The sequence below is a fragment of the Coloeus monedula genome (assembly GCF_965178545.1).
Source record: "Coloeus monedula genome assembly, chromosome: 7".
In the NCBI taxonomy this organism is placed as follows: domain Eukaryota; kingdom Metazoa; phylum Chordata; class Aves; order Passeriformes; family Corvidae; genus Coloeus; species Coloeus monedula.
In genome coordinates this window covers 14,019,179-14,042,880 of record NC_138787.1, presented here as the reverse complement: position 1 = coordinate 14,042,880, position 23,702 = coordinate 14,019,179, and the positions used below count along the sequence as shown (strand labels likewise).

Sequence of the window (23,702 nt, the reverse complement as noted above, 5' to 3'; positions counted from 1 at the left end):
AATAAGCAACATTAAGAGATGTTAATAAAGGTAATATTTCAGCCTAATTGTGAGCTACTTCATGCTGTGGACAAAAGGCTGTGGAAGAAAGAAAACTACTACTGGCCCTGCTGCTTTCACTACTTTCCTTCCTGTTACTGAGTTTAGTAAGCTTTAAGGCCTATAATGCTTGTGCAAAATAGCAGCTCATCACCCAAGGAAATTATCTGAGCCTTCTCATCAGCAGAATCCCTTTCTAACTACAGCCAATAATGGATGTTTCAGAGGGAAGCAGAAAAAGAGTACCATGATTAATATTTCATGATTGAGAAGCCTATTCAGTTGAACTTTAAGGTCCAGACTTGGATTGTTTTATATTCCTCACTCAAGCAGGAAAACTGATTTGAAGAAAGTCAGTTCACTGGTGTAAGTAGGTGAAATCAGTTGCAGGTGGGGCAAATGAGCTTCAGTATGGAGGAATTTTGGCTCCTCTGTTTAGACGTTAATGGGAAGTCGCTTTGCCTGGATTCTCTTAAAACATTTCACTGCGAAAGTACTGGGAAACTTTTCAGGACTGTATCCCTTGGGAGTCTGAAAATTTTAATTTGACATTTTAAGAGTTGAACTTTTTTATAGGAGACACTTGAAACATTGGGTCATTGGAATGTTTTTTAATGGAATGAATAATGACAATCCTCTTGTAAATTCAGAAGGTGGCTTTTTGTTGTTTATTTGCAAGTAAAGATGTTCAGGGTTAACAAGCTAGTGCCATTAGTGTATAAAATCTTGTATTTTTCTGTGCCTCCTTTCATGTTCCATACTAGGTCTGAAAGATTTTCAAAGTAAGAACAGGGTCTTGATACTCTATAGATGGTCAGATTTGTTACAACTTTTAACACTGAATTCCTTAGCACACAGTACATGGGAATACTGGTTGAAAACCTTGCTTTTCTTAGTAAAAATTTCTGTGTTAAGGAACAGTAAACATGAATCTGCTTGGAAGTGGATGTTTAGCTTAATAGCAGTGGATTAGTTGAAATTCAAAGGGTAATTTATGCATAGATAATTCATTTTGTGTTTTCATTATGTTCAGTTTTGCTGTCTTCCCACTTCTTTTTAGCAGAGGTCAGGGTCAGTTCCTTGGTTTAAGTACTGTAGATACATAATTAAAGTGTAGCTGAAGCATTTTTCCCTTCTCTGTGTTTTTCTATTTTTAACCTACTGTGTCTTTCATTAGTCTAACAACAGAGAATTGAAACAATTTGATTTAAAGAAAAAAGACACAAAGCCCCAGTGCTTGCAGGCTGTCTGATTTCTCTCTAAAATGTCAGAGTTAATCTTGTGAGAACTAACTAATTTTAGTGTGGAAAAAAAAGTCTGGAATAACTAGATTAATGCATTTTAGTTAGGAGGAGGTGATTTGTTTCCTCTTCAAACCTGAAACTGGATCATTGTGACATTATTTCATAGTAAATATTTGAACTTTATGGGTAGTTTGTTTAATTTTGTATAGAATGGAGCAGCTGCTGTGTTCCTGTCTCTTATAAAAGAGTGACCAGTTTTCTTAACTGTACCTGGAAAGCTTATCCTTGCGTGGGCACTGAGCTGCTTTTTCTTTCTCTTGTAAGGTGCTCTCTATCCCTATTTAGATATTGTTCAGATTTTCATCATTTGAGTATGTTCACACTACATAACATCTTGAGTTCCAGTTCCTTCTTCAGGGCTTATCAAGACATTTTCATCAAAGGTTTGAGCACTTAGGTGAAAAGAGGGAAGGAAGAATGTGGGAAAGGGGTAGGAGGTAGGTGGGAAGTTGCTATCTGACAGCTTTAGTTGAGCTGAAGCTCTGGAAGCCTTCTCTGGAAGAAGGGGGACAAATAACTTTATTATCATCAGTAACTATTGGTTTAGTATGTGAAAAAGTACATGGACAGATTCATCACCCTCTTTATTTGGATAATGCTGTGCATGCTTCCTCTTTAAAATCCCCTATAGGAATTTGACATCCCCTGTAGGCCTGTGCTCTCTATCAAATGTCAACACCCTTTGTCGATGGATGCTTTCTCTGCTGGAATGGCAGCATTGGAGGAAGAGGCATGGAACTAGAGGTGCAAGTGAAGAACAAGCAAGGAGATACAACTTAATAACTGCATCTGGGAGCTGTCTACATCTGACTTTTAATTTGCCTTTTACTTGGTCATGGTCAATAAAAACACCACAAAGCATGTTCAGAATATCAGCTGTGCTTTTTCTGTTTGCAAGGGAAACACTGACATCCTGCACTAAAAGATTTTTTTCAGATATGGGATCTTAGTAATCTGAACCTTTTCTTAAAAACACTTGAGAAAGTGTTGACTATGACTAAAATTGCAAAAGAAAATGCCTTTGGAATGGGAAATACTTTGTGTTTACTCAAGCAGTAGATTCTTGTGACATACACATGATGACAAGTTTTTCCTAGTAACCCATGCAGTAAGCAGAATTTCTGAGGTACTGTCTTCACTGTGTTGCAAAACAATTAATCTGCCTTAGGCTGTGCCTACTGCATTCTCCAGGAGAAATCTTACCAAGATTCTCTGAGCGTTTGTAACTGGGGAAGGTCAAAGCACCTCAGTGAACTCAGTCTTGCTGCAACAGTGCGAAACGTTTATTTCTGGAGAGAGTTCCCTTTTAAGCATCTGTGTGCTCAGTAGTTGGGATTGGTTCTTCAGTTTTCTTGGGTAGTTTGCAGAGAAGCTTTCAGCTAACAAATCTTTTCCCTTCATGTAACTCACAAACTGCTAATTCTTGATACAGGTTTCAGGAGAGGGAGCTATAGTATTCCACAGCAAGGACACTGCAAATCTGAAGATCAGATTGATTCACCACTAAATATGACCATTAGATGTGCAGCATTCCATTTAAATTTTCTTTTCATGTTGCCAGTGCTGTGCCTGCTCATGTGTACACCTTCTCTATCTCTTTGCTGAACAGTACTTATCAGCATTTTTAATAATATGCATAGCAAGCCTTCCTGACAAATGTGATAGACAGTAAAGGGTCTGTCAGAAACCAACAATATCAACTAAAGAAGAATTTAAATAGTAAATGATGACAGCTGCTTCAAGTTAAAAATCAGTAGTACAGCATTGAACATGGTCTTGGATCAGGTCATGCTGGACAGGTGTTCTCCCCTGAGTGAGACCTGAGGTACCTTCAGTGCAGCGAGGGGAAGGGAGATGCCAGCATGGATTGGAAGACGCCTGAGTGCTGTGTTTCTGGTTGGGGTGAACCTTGAACTTCGGAGAAATTTCACTGACATAAATGCTTCTTAAAAGTTCACTTATTTTGACTGCTGTAAGAACATATTTGTATGTATTCCATAGCGACCAGGTTCCAAGTTCAGTAAGGACAGGATTTCCTGAGGTGGGAGTTCTGTCTGCTTCTTGAAGAACAAGCAGGAGATACTCAGAATGCAGCACGCTGAGGCACCCTCTGTGCATCCCTCATCCATGCTCCCAGCCTCTCATCCCCAGCTAGCAATTTTATTCCAGAACTTTTATACTGACCTGATAGGCCAGACTTCTGTTTTCTTTTACTGCAAAAGGCATTTAAGATCTGTAGGGGAGATTTAAAAGAGGAGTAAGCTATGAGTAGGTTACTAACTTCTGGAATTCTATTTTTTCCTTTTTTGGGGGTTTGTTTGTTTTTAAAATGTGTTGAATATTGCAGAAAATCCATAAATTACATTCTCTGTTGTCACAGCTATCAACCTACATTAGATAGCAATTCTCCTTTCTCTCACTCCTTTCTTTAATTTTTTTAACCTAGCTCTGTCAAACTGAAGAGTCCTAGCACCTTTGTGTCCCATGGACACAAAGCCTTTGGAATTTAGTAATTAATATTCTTAGAGCTCATGCTATTTAGGATGTCACTCAGCCATGCCCTATTCCTGAATACTTTCTCCAGTACAGTATAAACTGTAAGCCAGCGTGAAATAGTACAGTGCTGAATTCAGCTGTCCTTGTGGGCAGATTAAACCTGCCCGAAGGGAGACAGAACGAGTGAATGATACCAAATGTGTCTGAATCTCTAATCTTTGAGGTTCTTAAACAAATAAAAAATCCAAATCAAATCCAGGTGTCTTGGTTTTTAAATTTTTTAACTGTCATGCTTTCATAGGTATAATATAAAAATAGCATGTTCTCAAACATCCATGAAGGTTGGTGTGGAGGGCTGTTTTCTTCTCAGATGTAACTGAGAGTCCCATTTGTTTGAGAATGAGAAGTCTATTTAGAGTCATGGATTTTTGATTAAAATTATAATTCCAAAGTACCTTTCTTAATACATGTGTACAGACTGTGCTCTTGTTCTGCACATTTAGTGCTCTAGAACATCCATAAGTTTTAGGATGTACCAAAATTTTTTAAAGTAATACATAATGGGCATGTAGGCTATTTGTTCTGACAAAGAAGCCTATTTTTCTTAGTGTAGATTTCATGTTAGGTTTAAAAACAAGTTTCTTTGTTTTCTTTGGCATTGATCCGACTTATAATTGTATGTGCATTGATTTAATATGACAGCTCACCTGTCTGTCATGATAGCCCTCAAAAAAATTCCTGCTCTGTTTTACAGTTGCTCAGGAAGACAACTCCTCCCTAGAGTACACTGGGTTATTTGGGGACAGCTGTAACTTACTTAAATTTTCCCTGTACAAATGAAATCCCATTCACTACTTCTGATTATTTTCTGAATCTAAAGGGCTTGGCTGTTTAATTTACTTATGCATTTTGATTTTGTAGAAGTTCAAAAGACAGTAAAAGTAGCCCTTTAATTATCTTTCTTTGTGTATTGAGAGAATTGGAGGAAGTAGAAGATGGAACTGAAAGAGGAGTTAATTTCCTATGCATGCATTGTTGAGTTTTTTGGTAACCACCCTGATTAGCTTTTCTAACCAGCTCCACCAGAAAAAAAAGTATTTAAAAAATTTTACAGGAAGATTTTATCAGGATTTCCCCATGTGATTAATGAAGAGGGGGAATACAGGAAAGAAAAATCCACAAATTCCTGTTGATGGTGCCTGCGCTATAAATACAGTAAGATGTAAATCTGTTACATTGGGATCAGTGGTGGTTTGTTGTTCAGGGTCTTTCCATTTTATATTTAGAGAACATAAATCCATTACAGTGCCAGCTTTTTTGGAAGAACAGTTTAAAAAAAAAAAAGCTCCCCAAAACTCACTCAGTCCCCTAACTCCAAGAGCACAAACTTATGTAAGCTTATTTTCCAGTCTTATTCCATATTTAGCCCATCAAGATAAGAATTATTGTATCTAGGGCAAATTGCCTCTCATTAATCATTGTGCAACTGGATAAAGGTTCAAAACAACAACAAAATATTCCTGTGTCATTAGGAAGCAATGCCAGAATTTGTCTAAGGTTATTTGCAGTAATTGTGCCCCTTGTGAGAGGGCTTAGCTGTCCTGTGTGGGTTCATGTTGTACCTAATGTGCTGTAACTGTGTGCTGCCACTTCAGGGGTGCTCACAGATTCCTGATGGGTATCGGTGCATTTTTGTTGATTCTTGCATCAAATCAAATGATCATAAGACCATGGGTCAGCAAAATCAGTCAGCTGGTGCCAGAGGAAGTTGTGGTACTAGGGAAAAATCATCTGAGCGGGAGGGCAGGGTGGTAGGAAAGAGTCGGCACGGTCAGCTTATCTAGCAAACGTATGCTCTCTAGCTCTGGTGCATGGAGAAAGATCAGAAGTGTCTTTCTCACTTGCAGTCTGCACTTGATGAGTTAGACTGAGTCCTTAACTCAGGGCAGTATCCAAAGTGGCCGTTTGGTTCAGTTTCATGTGTTCTGTCCACACTGTAGGATTGACATGCACACTCAGAGCTCACAGTGAAGGTGTTCTGAATGGGTGTGCCTGGGAGCTGCCTGCTGGCCCCTAATCCTGAGCACTGGGGGTGTCCAGTACCATGGGAGGGGGGAGGGAGTGTTTTGGAAGATGAACACTCTTACGGAAAAAAGGAACAAGATCTACTGAAATACAGACATTGCTAAGGTTCTAATGTTAAGGTTCTAGCCAGTTCAAGTACCTTTCTTTTCAAGTCATGGTCACCCAGAATAGAGTTAAGGTCACTGTAAGGCTGGCAGTGTAAAATAGTCAATAGGAAATGAAACAGCACATGCCATGAAACAGCAAAAATCTGTCAGAGATAATATAGAGGTTTTTAATAATGGTGTTTGAGGAAGGAAACTTCTTGATAAAATGAGCTGAGTTGCACTACTGATCACAATTTGTTTTGTTCTTTGTTTGTCAGGGAGGTTGTATGCAACTGAGGGAAGAAATCTGTATATTTAAATATGATTTGACTTTATAGGCTCAATGTCCTTTATGTGTGATCTTCACGTTTATAATGTGGCCACATGGGAAAATTGACTGCAGCAGCCCACATGGAGCTTGAATTAAGAACATGTAGGATAACCTCCCCCCTTTTTTTTTCTGATGATGAAGTCTCTCCTCGCTTAAAATCTTATTCTTTAATATTCTAATTAATTTACTTGAAGGTTAACTTAGGAAAATGTCTAGTATTTGATTTCTTTCCCTTTTAAAAAACACAAATGCTAATCTAAAAAATTCAAGAATTTCATGGCTGTTTTACTTTTCATTTTATTTTCCTGTATTAGTGAGCTCTGAGTCAAATATTTTTTCTACCGTTTCTGGTATCTGATCAATCAGGAATTTGTTTTTAACATGGAAAATGCTCTGAATAAGCATATTGTGTTTTCCTGTGCTCTTTTTTAGTGAAATGACAAAAACAGTGGAGATTTCTGGGGAAGGTGGACCCTTGGGAATACATGTAGTGCCCTTTTTTTCATCCTTGAGTGGAAGGTAAGATATTTTCTGCATTGCTCAAGAAGTATATTAATGAAAGGATTTCAGTTGTGCTTATCTTAAAATACCTACTATTTACCAAAAGAAAAACAAAAATTGGTCTATGACACTGTCTTCCATTACCAAAATATTTACTAGTCCAAGTTCTGTATAAGACAACCACAGAATCATTTAGGTTGGAAAAGACCTCAAAGATAATTGAGTCCAACCTTTGACTGATCTCTACATTGTCAACTAGACCATGGCACTAAGTGCCATGTCCAGTCACTTCCAGTCAATACCAACATCTTTGTTCATATACCCTTTTAATTGTCTCTGGTTTTATTCTCTGAATGGTAAACTGGACTCAGTAGTTTTGTGTGGGCTTATTTGTTTGTGTTTGTTGTTTCGTTTTGTTTTTCCTAATTGAATACCTCTGCATAGGCTCTTCCTTAGTGATATACCAGACAAGAAGAGTCAAAAATATTGCTTGCCTGCCCTCATATTTTTCAAGCCATCTTTTAAATTTGATTGTATAGCATTTATAAAATGTGCTCTATACCATGAACCTTTCTTTGTCACAATACAATTACTTTAATTATAAATGATTTAACATAGTCCATTGAGATCACAAAAGCCTATTATAGGAGCGTGCTCATATTGATGTGCTGTAGTTAAGACTGCGTCAGCATTTTCATTATAACTGTTTTCCAAGCTATGTAACTTGGATGTGTTAAAAAAAAATCTAGGCTGAAATTTGACATACAGAGGCTTAGCCAGAGAGTTAATTTGACACTGGCAGCCGTGAATAAGAAATGGGAAATTGCCAGAGACATAAATGACACTACTTTATAGTAAAATGGCTGCCTGTAACACGAAGACAATTACTGCAAAAGTAAAAATTGTCTAATTCTTAAACATTTCTTTACTTGTCAGCTTTCATGTAGGACAGAGAATATGAAGGATTGAATTACCTTTTAAAGGTCTCTTTTCTTGGCAAGATCTGAATTTGTAAGTGGACCCAAATTAATTCAGATTGTTTTATTTACCAAAAGGGAAAATAGATGTCCACCTGCTGCCTGTAAAAATGTCATCACTGTCTCAAGAAGAAAGTTGGTCTTTGATGGCAACTGTTGGAGATCCGAGTTGGGTCCTTGGCCTTGTGCCTGTTTGTCTTGAGAAAGCCACTTGTGTTCATTCTGAAATGCAGACCGTAGTTCTTTGATATGGGCATGCTATAAAGGTTGTAGTGTGTACACTGTATTTCAAGATCATTCAGTAAAAAAATGTTGATGAAATTGCAAGCTATTAAAGTCGGTAATTGTTGTGACTGAAATGCAGTTTTGTACTCAAGTATCACTGTGTTGAGTGCAGCTTTTAAAGACCTCCAAGAAGAAGTGTTCCTTGGTCTACACTGCATTCGTGTTACTATGTCCGTACTTACAAACGCTTTTGGGGATCCGCCGGAGTAGAAGGGTCTTTGACAGATGAACTAGTTGTTGTTTAGGCAGTTGTATTGAAATTTTAGTGACCCTTGGCAGACCTGTACTAATACCTTTGTTAAAGCATTGGACTGACTTAAATGACTTGACCCTCTTTTTAAATCTAGCCTGACACTACTGTATAAATTGTAACTCATCATAACATGAGAAAGTACAGATGAGCATCTTTTATTTCTTTTGGTGACATGATAGAATTTATGAGGACATGCTGGCCATGACTAACTGGGTCTGGTATTTCAGTTGTGCAGTTATCTTCTAATAAGGTAATGCTGGCTTTAGCCTAGTGCTGCTGCAGACCAAAGTTTTTCTACAGGTCATTAAAACACCATATTAATTTACAAAATCTTAGTTTATAGAGGAACTACAAAAGTAATGGAAATAATTTCCCCCATTTTGCACTTAAATATCATTAAAAACAGGAAATTAAAATCTAATAGTGCATTAAAATGCTAAAATTTAGGCTGTGGAAAAAAGTAATGGAGGAATGAATTTAAACTGCCTCAGTCTATGTAACTCAAGCCACTCAGGCAGTACAGCACCCACAAGTCTGAGACAAGAAGGCAATCCTATTGCGTTATATGAATACAGTATCTAAGCACACAGGATTAGTAAGCAACCAACTTAATTTGTGATTTTGTTTATTTCTGTACTTTTACTTGTTTGCATTTTAACACAGTTGTGTTTAATTAGTTCTTAGGATTTAGGTTTTCGATTGCCACTAGTTGGATGTCATCAAAGGGGCTGTGGCCCCTCACCACCACTGCCCCTTTGAAACCTTTAGGGAAGGATAACACTTGTTACAAGAGAATCTTTATGCTATTAAATCATTTTTTTCTGTTAGATACTTCAAAGAAGCAATATTCAGTTGGAACCAATTTTTCACTTAGTAATAGATAGGACAGAAGTATAAAATTTTAAATGTTCTTAGACAGTAAATCTAAAATCAGATGCTCAGTGAATATAGTGTCATTTGAAGCAGTTAATGATGTGCCATCAATCTGTTGAATGGACTTATATATCAGGGTCAGTCATGAATCTGAGACAAAAATACAGGGCCTCTGTTTTGTGATTGGAGTGCTGGCACGTTGAAAATTGCACATTAATATTTTATGGAGTATAAGCAATAGAAAATGGTCTCTAAAGGTCGTCTTTGATGCTGATGGTATGGAAATTTAGTGGACAAAGGTTGATTATAAAAGTTCTTCACAAACACGCCATTGTCAGGTTTTTTGGGCACTGTACTGGTATCATTGGATATAGCTATGTTGAATTGTTGTTTGCAATACAGAAGTATTCCAGGTAGGTCAGGATTAACTCTGCTCCCAGCAGAGTTATCAACACTGGAATTTTGCACCACTCACACTGGGTCACTTATTGCATTATTCTGTGCTGTACCTCTGTTTTCGCTTGAACTTATCTTGTTAACAAGCAACTTGGGTGTTGATGTTCTGCTGCTGTCCTGCCACATGAATGAGTAGTGTTGCTGTCTTGTATCAAAGCAAGGGGCTTTGGCAACTGAAAAGTTTGAGACATTTTCAGAAGCAGAAAAGTCAGTTATTTTTTTGTCATTCAAATGCCTGTTTATTTTATTATAGTCAAGGTAGAAAATTACTTTTAATCTGTTTGTGTGTTTCTTTGGAGCAGTGGCAGAAAAATATTGCATAAGCTACACTGACATTTTTAACTGCAGAGGGATCTAGGGATCTGTTTCTCCAAGTATAACCTACAGGAGTTAAGGCTCCCCAAGTTCTAGCTAGTAGTAAAGCATTAGTGTACAGCAGTTTTCCTTGGTGTTTTTCAGCATCCCCTTCTTTTTAGTTAATAAGTCAGCTAGAACCTTTCTTTAGGTTAAGGACTTCATAGATAGGGAGACCGTCTACTCTATCATTTCATACACATATTTTTAGTGGATATAAATTCATATCAGCACAATAAAGGTAGTTTTCACCTGTGTTTTGCCTTTTAGGATGCTGGGACTCTTCATCCGTGGTATTGAAGAAAACAGCAGATCTAGGCGTGATGGTCTTTTCCATGAAAATGAATGCATTGTGAAGATAAACCATGTGGACCTTACGGATAAAACCTTTGCACAGTAAGTGCTGGTTTACTGATACTTTTAACTAACCAGGATTTTATACAGTGCTGTGTTTAAGTGATTAATAAAAGGATTAATATTTATTTCAGAAAAAATGCCTGTAAAATTGATATGTGCCAGAAACTTTGTAATTTTGTCTGAAACCTCCAAATAAGGTGAAATTTGAGGAGTTCTATTGAACTTACTGTGCTTACTTAATTTAATAGCATTAATTTTTGTAATTGCTATCTTCCCTTTCTAGTTCTTCTGTTACTTTTACCCTATTGTCTTTGTAATTTTTTCTTCATAAGACCTTCAGAATGAGTCAACATCACAGCATGGTTTTTAATGTTCTTTTGCAATTAAAATAAGATTTTCTTTTTTTGTGCTGCAGCTTTTTGAGCATTTAATTCTTTAAAAAATACTTCTACTGTCAAACTATGATTACTTGAGCTAGTTGGTAAGTCTCAGTTCTTATGACTTTTATTAAGTCTGTTGACATTTATTATCCATCTCAAATATTTTTTAAGTAACAGGTTGTTTTGATCATCTATGAATTAATGTGACATTGTTGTACAAAAGAATAGCCTCTCAAATTTCACAGATATTTGCTGTACTAATTAAATAGTAATTTGTTTTTGCTTTTAATCCATATGTTTAGACAACTGAGTGATTGTGTATAATATAACAACAACCTATTCAGATGTCAAGGGAGTCGAAGCTTAACTTTCTAAACAGTAAGCCAAATGTTCAAGGCTTCTAGACTGAAATCAAATACATAATTTCACAGTTAGGAATAAATATTTGCAAAATAGGTTTTCATGAAACCAGCATAGTTCTGTAGCTTAGGTATTCTTGTTTCTGAGGCTGTGCTTTTTCCCTCTTGATAGCTTTTCAGTTACAGCATTTTGCGTATTTGGTGGTAAAAGCACTCTGCTGTGATGTCTACATGCCATTCTCTTCCATCCGTGGAAATTCCTAAATAAGATATCAATTTTAGCAGAACATAATTGTTGGTATCTTATTAAAACATTTGTTGCCTCACTGTGCAGTTTTTTAATGAAATTTCACAAATGAGATTTTGCTTGAATCAAAACCTCTCTTTTCAAAATCATATGTGATCCTTTTTTTACAATTTGTTGTCTCTGTGTTTTCTTCTGGATGTAACTAGATCTCCAAAGGCTTTCAGCCCTTGAGGTGTTTGTGGAATGGAGGACTCTGTATGTTTCTCTGTAAGGTTGCTAGATTTTGGGGCAGTCTGAAACACGGCAGGAAACTTTCTAGTTCTCTGTCAGGCTTTCCTTCAAAATGCAACATGTAGGACACTTACTTTCTAAAAGCTTGTGTAAAGTTTTGAGAGTTGGAAGGACTATTTACCATAAGAGTTAGCTTAGAGACCAGTCTTTTTAGACTCTCTGTCATTGAGAGAGAGAAAGGTGACTTAAAGATGATTCAGAGCAGAGCCTGCTTTCATTGGTCCAAGTTTCCTTAAGTTACAAAACCAAGTAGTGTGGTTGCAGTGGCATTGCATCTGAGGAGAAAAAAATGTGTCTGTTGAGGGCTCAATGTCTGTTTGGGGACTGGGGGGAACATTTTGGATGAGCTCTAGCCTATTCCTAAGTCTTACATTGTTCTGCTGAACTGTTTTCCAAAATAGCCTTCAACATCATCTCTCTTCCCTGGCTGTGGAGAATGGCTAAAGAAAGACTCTTTCCAGGTTGAAGCTAATCTCCATGAACACGCCTTTTAGTTTTCATCTGGCATGACATAACTGTTACTACCGTGACAGAAGTCCAAGTTACAGAGATCCAGTAATTGTAAAAGATGCAACAAAGTATTGTTCCAATGACTGTTGACCCAGAAATAGCAATCAGATTCTCCTTTGAGAGGAAAATCTGTTGGCTAGTTTCAAATTGACATTTCTTCATAACCCTTGTAAAAGCTGTTTTAACACTTACTGTTACGTGCTGTCTCTTTCTAATTTCAGCAGAGACTTTCTAGAATTGCCCCTGACAATTGCTTCTTCTGCAGCTGGAACAGCAGCAGCCTACTTTCTGTATTCCCATGTTTATAATAGCTATGTATTGGGACTGTTGGTCTGCTTTTTCATTTGCTGCTAATCTATTCAATTACATTCTGTTGTGCTGCAAAGTTTCTAGCACCTCTTTTAACTGACTCCCTTACTTCTTTTAAGTATGCATGTGGGGTCTCAAGAGATACAAATTTCTCCATTCATTATTTTTTCTCTTTGAAGTGCAGCCAGTTATTTTGCCCCTGAAGACAGCATTTAGACTTTCCCATAGGTTGTCTTGAGTTATTTCCACTAATTTTTGTTTGAAGGAGATCTTATGTTTTCTCTTGCATGTATTTTAACTATTAACCTTTTGAAACTAAGTTATTAAACTACCTTGTAACATATGACCAAGTGGCTACTTGTAACAATGAAGCTGGGGTGCAAAAGAAACCCAGTTAAGATTTTACATCCTTATGCTGGAAGCATGCAATGGTTTCAACTATCAGGGTAAAATCTGTCCTTGAGAACTTTGACAGGCTGTAGGTGAACAGATAAGCTATAACCTCTGCAGACACACTGGGGCACAGTCTGTTACAGCTCTGAAACTGAACCCTTGCGGGTGATGCTAAAAGAATGCCTTCCTACAACAGTCTCCCTGCTACCTTTCTTTTCCAAGTTTGAGGTTTTTCTCTGGCAGCATGTCCTGTCAATGAACGTTGCTATTCTGACTCTTGACACTCGTACACTCGGTGTGGCAAGGATGGTTCTTTCCCACAGCAGTGCCCACTGGGACTGACCCCTGACTTTAATGTCTTCATGCTACAGAAAACCCTCTTAAAACAGCCTCTCCTTTCTACCACCTACAGCTGCAAGGTGGAGGTACTGTGCAGCTCTGTTCATCTGGGAAAGCAGTAGGTGTGTTTTCAAGACATTTATATTTGCAGTGGCTTCCTTCCTTTGTCAGTGTGAAAAAAAAATTATTTCAGAAGTACTTTCATCATTGATTCCTGTTACATAACTGAGTGTAAAGCCAAAGCCAAGACTTCAGCAAAATACTGACTTAGACTGACAAACACACTACAGAAGGGTAGGAGATAAGTACAATATTCTTAGAAGGACTCCATGATTTATTTAAAATTTAATGTAGCCATTACTTCCTCTCTTGCTCCAATTCAGCTAAGCAGAAGTTTTCAGTTTTTCGTTCTCAAAATGCATTTCACCTACTTCTTCCATTTGTACTCAAGTGGTTTTCTGCAGTATGGAAGAAAATCAGTCCACTTCAACAGAAAGTAGGAGAGGAAAGCATAAAAGAAGGAAGTCTCCTTTGTTCCTTTAGAGTCCAAGGTTTGTAACATGGTTTGATTGACCAAATCTACGGGTTATTCAAAATCCAGGGAAGGCTTTATGAACAGCTCTTTTGGCCAACTTGTCTTAATTGCCTTACAACCCACGGGAATCTGAGCACGGTATTGTTACCATGGTATCAGTTCATAGAATCATAGAATGTTTTGGGTTGAAAGCGACCTTAAAAATCATCTCCTTCCAACCACACAGGCATCGACAGAGGGTGGGATGTCACCCACTAGATCAGGTTGTTCAGGGCCCCATCCAGCCTGGCCTTGAACATTGCCAAGGATAGGGCACCCAACAGCTTCTCTGGGCAACTTGTTCAAGTACCTCACTACTCTTTGAGTAAAGAATTTCCTCCTCATGTCTGGTGTAAACCTCTCTCTTTTAGTTTAAAACTGTTCCCCGTTGCCTTGTCACTATCAAGGGGAGTAGTTTCATTAAATGCTCTAACACAGTTTCTGGTGTTGCATTTGAGCACATCTGTAAAGGCATTGAGTATGCAAAGCCTGCATATCCACTTAGCAAAAGGTTGTTGGTTGAAAGATGTGAGTAATATTGGCCTATTTATTTATACATTTATGTAGAAACACAAATAGTTGCACCTTTTTGATCACAAGGTTTTTTTCTAATGTCTGTGTATCCCATACCGTCATCCTATTCTATTGCTGTGGAATCAGCCAGCAGTTGCATTAGGGATTACAAAGGAATCTGAGGAGCAATTAGACTGGATTTGGAGAAAATGGAGAGTTGAGCTTGCTTGGAGTAGATGTATTGACCAGAACAATTGGTGATGAGTGCTCAGTGTGCCTCTGTGCCAACAAGAAAATATCTAGCAGACAAGTACTTGAAAAAAGCAGCAAGCTGTAATTTCAGAACTCTTTTGATGAGCTTTTGCGATCAGGACTTCCCTTCCTGATGCTCTCTATGAAGAATTGTGTTCATTAGTTTATTCTGGCTGATATGTTTTCGTAGCAGCTTAGGAATTCTGACAGATACACTGCTCCTACTTGAAATATAAGGAAATGCTCTCATTTTGAAATCTTATTTCATGTGTACTTTTCTAAAAAAGGAACGCTGTAGATGTGAAGATAAGGTAAATTTTCATCTTATTCTCTGTAAACAACTTCAAATTTTGCTCAAATTTTCTGGTTTGTTATGTGAATTTTCATACCTTTCTTTTAAAGGGCTCAGGACATCTTCCGTCAGGCAATGAAATTTCGAAGTGTCATCTTGGAAGTCCTTCCTCCATATAATCGAGAACAGTATGAGAAGTCTGCTATTGCTCCTCTTTTTATTCTGAATAATGAGGAAGGAGTTACAAAAACAAAAATTCCACCTCCTCTTCATCCAAAACCTGCTGTGAAAACAATCAATCTTTCTGGAGCGAGCTTGGAGTCAGGTGCACAGGGAACATTGCAACAAGCTAAGAGCCCCAACCTCCCACGTCTGGGTAGAAAGCCATCTTCTCCCTCACTGTCTCCACTTATGGGCTTTGGCAATAAGAAAAATGCAAAGAAAATAAAGATAGACCTGAAGAAAGGTAAGTCTTTGGAGATGGTATGATTAATTCTGTATCATGTTCTCTATAGTGATACCTTAATTTTAATTTAACAAGTGGCATTAAAAGTACAAGCAAGTTATTTGCTGTTTAAAAGTTCCAAAACTTTCCGAAGGTATAGGAAGGTTAACAGTTATGTTCCCTACGGTGGACTTCCTCATAAACTGTGGATGTATGTTACCCAGATTTACTGGTTTTTAAGACATCTCTGCTACTGATTGTGGAAGCATTTTAAGAGATAGTTCAGTCTTTTCACAAGTGTAGAATAAAAGTTTGAACTGTTCGCTGGTGACCTTAGTTATTTTATTCAATCTTCTAATTGACCACAACACTGTTACGGCATTCTTTTAAAGATAAGTTTTAAAATATGCTCTGCTCTGTTTCATGTTTTCCAAGAGCTTGACCACAGATTTACCTGCTTTCCCTTTTTTATTTTCTGCAAACCTTTTTTTTTTCCCCATCATTTTTTTTCAGCTGTCAGGAGGCCAAATTTGTGGGTGTATCTTTAATTGCTGCACCATGCAACTGTCTGTTTTTGAATGGAATAACAGGTTTAGGTACATCTAGTAAAATGTGCTTATGCAGATTCCAATTACCATGTATATTTTCTATTTAATTTCTGTCTCTGATTTGGCTGAGAGTTAAATTTGATCCTAGAAGTGGCCCTTTTGAAAACTGTAGCTTTATTCTCATAACACATTACGAATGTAATCAAGCTCTCATTTCTTAATTTTTATTGCTTCCTTGCTTAAATCACTTGGTTTTACTTCTGAGCTCTTTAGCTTTGTGTTAGCAAAACCTACTTCAGAAATTCCCCACTCTAGATCTCATGATTTTGATTTTGAAACATTTACATTTTTAGAAATTATAGCAATGTGATACTGACATGATGATATCTTCGAAAACTATCACACTGGGTAGTAATACTGCTCAATATAAAAAGATTTTTATGGACCCCACTATTCCCAGTGATTTTAGTGGCTTATAAGCAATACCTGCTAATATTTACTTCACTCCCATATTATTTGTTATAACATATCTGTTAACACTTGAGGTTTTTTATTCAAACAACTTCACTAATGGAAGCTTAGAAATACCACTTTGTCCTTTCTGAACAGCACATCATCAGTTTTTGCATTCAAATCATGTGATATTTTTCCCATTTACCAAGTTTCAGTAAAATCTGCTAAATTATATTTATGCTCATAAATAAACAAATCCAATTGCTCTGATTCTATGAAAGACGACTGACATTAATGTGAAGACTAATATTGAAATGACATAAAGAAAAGATAAATTCTTTAAGAAGAGAGTTCTTCCTTGTTTTTTATTACTGTGTGCTTACCAAAGTATTTCCATCTGTAGCTGTTGTAAGAGGGTTTGGGTATGTGTTTTGCCATCAATAGATGTCTTCTCTAGACCATGCAGAAAATTGGCTTGTGTTTGCACTTTTTGTTTGCTTTCTTTTTTAAGAGTTAACCTGAATAAGTCTCTGGGGTATCTTGCTGACATTGTTTGCTTACTTTTAATGATCATCGTTTACATGTTGAAATTTATGTTGTGAGTTCTTTATCTGACATTCTAGGTCCAGAAGGACTTGGTTTCACGGTGGTTACCAGAGACTCTTCAGTACATGGTCCTGGTCCAATCTTTGTGAAGAATATTTTACCAAAAGGTGCAGCAGTAAAAGATGGTCGTTTGCAGTCAGGAGACAGAATCCTGGAGGTTAGGATAAACATGCACTGTATTTGCATTGCTGGAAATTGATTGCTAGTTTTGTCATAAATCTTTTATTTCCTCATACATATTATTGATGTATAGAACTACAATTCTTGCCCTTGGTTTAAAAAAAAGTCACTCTCACAGCTTCTATGCCACTTGTTTGTCAACAAGTGTTTTACACCACAAGGTGAAAAAGTGGTTCTTTTCACAAGGGTCCATGGGGTGTTTGAACAAGGAGAACCTGGTAAGATCTTGTTTTTTAAAGCAGATAAATGTATCAGTTTAGGACCAAAACATGTCTTGCCTCTTCAGCCACTTCCAAAAAACTCCAGTTAATATCAAGCTGGTTAAGTAGTCCTTTTGTGGTAATTTTGCTCCAATCTGTCTGTTGAAAATTTTCAGGTATCTTGTGACTTACAATCTTATTATCTAATGGGTTATTTCTATTTCCTAACCTAAAAAGCTCTTAAGGTAAACAGTTTTAATACTAAGGTCTCGTTTCTTCACTTTTCCTCTTCGAAGTGCTTTACAAACTAATTAAGCCTCACAAACCCCCTGCAACGTGGGTAAGTACTACAGAGCTGTTTTAACAGATGGTGAAAATGAGGAGGAAAAAGGTTAAGTAATTTGTGCAGGGCCAGAGGGGGAGACAGTATGGGAGCTGTTGCTAATTCTTCTTTGCTCTCAGTCACTGATTGACACTGTGTTAGGTGAGGGGAACCTAATAAACCTGCTAAAGGCAGTCATACTCAGAGATATGACATCCTCTGTTCTTTTGTGGCTGGTAGGTGAATGGACGGGACATCACCGGCAGGACCCAGGAAGAGCTTGTAGCTATGCTGAGGAGCACAAAGCAAGGGGAGACTGTCTGTCTGATTGTGGCTCGTCAGGAGGAGGCCTTTCTACCTCGAGAGCTGGTAAACTCGTTATTCTTTCCAGAAGAGTGATTTGGAAACAATTCCATGTTTTAAAACTAGCCCAAGAAACAGAAATGAACTGTTGTCAGCTGAGAAAGCCAACAAAAGGTAGTCATATAAGGCTTGTGTCCAACAAGTATTTATACTTACATTTGATTTTGAGGGATATTTGATTTTTATCTACTTTACTTGCAATTCCAATCTGATTTTTCATCCCCAGAAATGACAGCATAAGCATAACTCACAGGGGAATACTGTAAATTAATTTTGTAAGTGTGAGGTCAAGCATAACTAAAAATGGGTTATTTGCTTTCAGAAAAGCAACAAGCTTTAAGCCAGAAATTTAAAGTGCATGTAATGAGCCTGCAGCTTATCAGTAACAAACTAGTGAGGATGGCTGTCCCCAGGAGATGTCTCCTAAGCCAGGTGCCCAACTGCAGGAGTGGGGCAGAATGGAATTCCACTGCCCTCCTCTCAAATTTTGGAAGCAAGCTTTTCCTTGGCTGCTAGCCTTTGACTTAATAGGCTCTTGCTTGTCTTTTTTCCATCTCAAGTGCTTAATTTTCACTTTTTGAAATTAACACTGGCATGAAACTGTGCTCTTTTCTCTCGCAAGAGAACTGCATCCGTGTAAAAGTGCTATCTGACACATGTTTGTTTCCCCCTCAGAGAAGGTCATTTCTTTGGTTGCCTCTTCCTTATCTTGATTGATGGCTATACTTGACCTTTCATTAAGTCCTCAGGATAAGGGAAGGACAGCATTTCCTGCTTTTGTCTCATTTTATCTCCTTCAAAGAACACAAACCGCCTTCATCCTTTTCTTAAGATGCCGCCTTCTTGCTTTTCCTTTAGACTGTTGTCAGGATCTTCTACAGAAATCCTCCATTATGTTTCCTCACAAAACACTGCTGACAGTTTTCCTCTTGTTTCCTTGTTACCTGCTGGACCTTGTTGAGGTCAGGGTTGCTTGTGATAGGATAGGAAGCTGGAGGGGCATTCAGGTTCTCTCATGTGAGTCTTTTCTCTTGTATCGCTGGTGCCCACTTTTTCTTGTAGTAGAGCAGTTGTGAGGTGTCATAGCAAAACTATTTTTATATCCATTTTTCTCTTTTACTGTGTAATTTTTAAGGAGTGTAATGGCAGTTTTCAGCCTTGTAACTGGGCATTTGTTGTCAGTGATTCCCAAGGCACCAAAATTGGTCATTGCATTGCTCTGTTAAGTAAGCCCTGAGCTGTAGAGTCAGTGTTTGTGTGGATCACAGGGAAATTTCTGAGTTTTAAAGTACTAAATTATCTATTCTATGAAGAATTTCTTTTCATTCACCAGCTCTTCTAAATAAGGGCTTATTTTTTGAAAAAGCTACCCATCAACAGTGTTTTCATGTGGGTTTTTTAAGTTATAAAGCACATTACTTAGAATAGGTACTTTAAAAAAAGGTATGCATTCTTCTCTTCTCTCTCCTGTTCCCCCAACATTATTGTGTATTGTCATAGTGCAAAATCTGCTGGAAATCACTGTAGCAGTGTGTGGGGATAAAAAAACTGGAAGAATCTAAAAGCTGTTTATAATTTTTACCTGCCACAGTTGTGTGATATTAAATTCTAGTCTCTACAGCAAGGATTAACTACCTTTCAAAAGGTGATTTACTTATGACTGGCATGTTTGAAATCCATGAAGTAGCCGCATTTATCCTGCTAGCTTGACCTTCGCCTAGTTTGCTTCCTCTGTGTAAGGATGATGCACAAGTGATGGCCCTCACTGTAACAGTGAGGATATGGGAATTCTAATATTGCTCTGTGTTTCTCATTATCTCAGTCAAGTACGACATAACACAAATGAGAATTACTGCAGTACATTACGTGAATTTATGGAACCAGCCCATCTAAATTAAAAAGCCCTTCAGCAACATCTGGTAGCTCACAGCAGAAGTGTGAGTTACCATACCACTAAGCTACCAGATGTTGATGTTAACACAATGCTTGTTAGAATTCATGAGATGTCTGAGAATAGTCTCAACAAAGATTAAAAAAAAAAAAATTAAAATTGGTTTAGCTTTTTTGTTTGGTTTCAGCTTTAGCCATGATATTACATTGGACTAATCCTCTGCTACCTCAAAAGTTACAGTACTGTTTTGATCAAAGAGGAGAAAAATGCCAGCCCTTTAAATGTTTGTTTTTGGAAGGAAAAGCAGTGGATAATCCAATGTCTTTCAAGGACAGCTGTAACTGAGTGCCCTGGCTGTGTAACATGCATGCAGAATTTACCTGAATACTTGGGGATTTTGTTAATGCCTGGCAATAATACAGTAATTGCTTTATATCAGACTTGTTCTTGCTTTGAGCAGTTCTCCAGGGACTGTAATCTGAGATGTTTTCTTTAGATTCCCTTTACCTGTTGAAAGGAAAAGGAGAAGGGCCACCTAGTAAATGTACCCACTCCCCACAGCTTCCTGTGGCAAAGACGCATCTGGAAGCTGCATCCACTTGAAACCCCTGCACAAAGCGACTTTTGAGCATGTTGCTCCACTAGAACTGGGTTTTTATGTGGATTTGCTGGAGAGAGTTTGATAACTGCATGGGTACAAAGCAAATAATGTAATAAAGTCACACTGGGTGGCATTTGGTTGCATGGGTCTGTAATAATATAATTTGACTTTACCTTGTAATAAAGCTGTGGCTTGGAGAAAGCTTGGTCTCACGAATATTTTCGCTTCAGTAAGATAGGTGGGAGCAGAGTTTGGGTATTTTGTTACTGTGATCTATGCTTATGAACTGCTAGCCAAGTAGAAAAATATATTCAAAGTAGCAAACCTTTGCCACAGCAGCTGAGATGTGATATGGATGAGGATGGATCAGTGTTGCAAACAGGCATTATTAAATTATAGGGAATTGGGGCTTTGGTTACACTGGCTGATGCCACATCTGAGAGTTACACAGTTACAGTGTTTCGTACACAACAGGGAAAAGAATTGAGAACCCAACATTTGTAGGGTTGTTACTCCTTTAAAAAAAAAGAAAAGGAGGCTCTAATGAGATTTTTTTCATATATTGAAACAGATCGGTGAAGTAGAATTTGGACCAACCACAGTCTGTCCTCCTTATTATCCAGTTAGCCAAATGTTCACAGTAATTCATACCAGCTGTTGACAATGTAGCAGCTAAGTAAGGACCTGATTCCAAAACTCCAGGGGAAGATCTTGATTAACTTAATTACCACAGTCTGTAGAGTGGCCAGTGATTAGTGTGTTCTTTAAGGTGCATTTGGGTTTTAAACTGTGTAATAGTCTTTTCTAAAGGATGGTAAATATTACAGAAAGAAACTGGTTTAACTGAATAGGTTTAGATTTTCCAGCTCCTCTCAAAGTGAATGGAATGCACATCAAACTGTGGCTATCATTCTGTTGCGTTTTGGAAATACAGTGTTTTGATCATGTGTGTCTGTTGCATCATGTTTTTTCTCTAGGGAAAATGTGTGATCTGAAAGTGCCATTTCTTTTCATAATGGTGCAAAATCACTTCCCCTTCTCTTTCTTTATCCCTGCATTGGTAGAACAAGGAAAACTACTTGAACGAGAACAGCTCTGGTGCAACCCATTCTGTGCTATGATCCTTTGCAGTTCTTCATTCTGTTTGATGCACACAAGCAGAGGAATGTGACTGTTCTGCAATTGCCAGAAATAGTATAGCACCAAAAATATTTGCATGCATTTTTCTGTAAGTTAGTGCACATTCATTGTAATTTTTGCATGCACTGTATTTTTTGTTTTAAAGATCTCTTTGACTTACCAGTTGCAACTGTAGTTGCTGTTCCTGTGGTTTCTTGGCGTATTAACTGATCCCTGAAGAATGGGGGGTGAAAAGGAACAAACCATCATTTTTATAACAATAGCTAAATGAACAACAACGTACTGAACGTAGTATTGGTCTTTAAGTCTTTTTTTACATGTGTATTATACAGAATAGAAGGAAGCAGGATGAGTGGCAAGTTCAATTAAGCGGTTTTTCCTACGTACCATGTGATTAACTTTTATGTTTCAGTCTTTCCCTAGATAATTTCTTCCACTGCCTTGAACTTAAATGCCTGAAGGAAAACCAGTTGGTCTATTTGTTTTAATATTCAAAGCTTAATTTCTATTACTTCCTTTTAATTGTTGCTTGCCTTTTTATGTGCAGGAAATAATAGGTGAGATTACAGCCTAGACTTAACCATTTTTGCACCTGTTTGTAGTTCAAAACCGTGATTCTATTGCTCAATTATCCAGAAATGGACAAATAATTTCAGTCAGAAACTGATTCCAGCAAGTACCATTTCTCTGTTATGTTACCTCTGTTCTAAGGGAGATGAATTGGGTAGGGAAAAAAAGAAGCATATATTGAATTTTAATAGCATACACAAGAAGGAGTTCTTGAATTGTTCTGTGTAGTGAAGACAAGGGTACTGTAAATGCACATGGCACCTTTCATCTTCTATAAACTATGTAGATTTTTAAATATCCTGAGGATTTTAAAGGAAAGTTTATTTTTGGACCTATTCTCTTCATCTGGAATAGCTGAGAAGTGAGTAGGTTGTGTCTACACATATTTTTAAAGACAACGTATATTTTTAAAGACAAAACATTGTGTAGTGCAGCCCCTCAAAGGTTTTCAGCTTCATTATGTCTTAGAGTACTGGAAACTGTTCTTTGAGGTTTGTTGATTAGTTACTGCGCTCTTTACAAAAGTCAGTGAGAGAGATCCCTGTTAAGAAGGAATGCGACAATCTTTCCTGTCACAGTGAAAAGTATCTCTTTATGCATGGCTTGGGTGGGACTCCCTAATCTACCAAAGGGGATTAAATTGTTTGATAATCCATCTGTCTTTAAAAAGTGGTTGTTTTTTTGAGGTCTCCTATGCAGTGAAGTGCCTGTAAAGCTACCAGCACAGCAAATGTGATTTTTCCATGTGATAGCAATTGTCAGCTTTTTTGATGCCACAGAGACCTTATTGCATCTGGTCTACTATTGCTTTCTCTGTCACGCCTATCAAAGTGTTATGATCCAGCAATTATTTCCCTTTCAGATCCTACTGTTCCTATATTCCAGCAAATATGAGGAACATTAAAAGGATGGTCTGAAAGGCCCAGTCATAGCACTCACTGCCTGCAAGAACTTCTGATGGTGCTCTGCCTGCTGGTAAAGAAAAAGTTAGAGAGGATATAAGTAAGGAGAGAAAAACATAATGTTACTTCTGCTATCAGATAAGGTATTTATAAGGTATATTATAAGATTACTGCCCAAAACTCCTAGGTTTAGGAACCCTATCACAGAGCGCTGGGAAATGAAAGCTGCTTACTTGGTAATTTAAGTCGTAGCTCGGAGGTTGCCCAAAATTGTCTGGAAGCCCGCTTTTATTTATGAAATCATAAGTGTGTATATATCAGAATAGAGGCATATAGAATCTGATCTTAACAGAAATTGACTCTTCATATATTTTAGGTGCACTTACCCAGATCTACAGTATTTTCATTTAATAAAACCAAACTAGTAGAGCAATTTTTAAATCCTGCTAACAAATGTAGTGCCTTGCCATTTACAAGGGTCACTAGTTTTATTCCATATACCATATGAATGTTTCTAAAGTCTTTCTGTCTTAGAATACATTAAAAACTTAGAAAAAAAGTTTTCCTAGGCTGACTTAATGTAAAACATATGGATGTGGTGTTTGAAGTAGACATAAAAGAATTA

General features: G+C 37.5%; 1 protein-coding gene across 2 annotated transcripts in view; it reads left to right on the top strand.

The window, feature by feature from the left end:
• Positions 1 to 23,702, top strand: part of PARD3B (par-3 family cell polarity regulator beta) — a 401,283-nt gene that overhangs the window by 171,815 nt on the left and 205,766 nt on the right. For both annotated transcript variants that reach the window (XM_082285055.1, XM_082285054.1), the window contains exons 6-10: positions 6,774 to 6,860; positions 10,311 to 10,436; positions 14,967 to 15,322; positions 16,926 to 17,065; positions 17,851 to 17,979. In XM_082285055.1, coding sequence (XP_082141181.1) covers positions 6,774 to 6,860; positions 10,311 to 10,436; positions 14,967 to 15,322; positions 16,926 to 17,065; positions 17,851 to 17,979 — 838 coding nt within the window. The remainder of the gene's footprint in view (positions 1 to 6,773; positions 6,861 to 10,310; positions 10,437 to 14,966; positions 15,323 to 16,925; positions 17,066 to 17,850; positions 17,980 to 23,702) is intronic.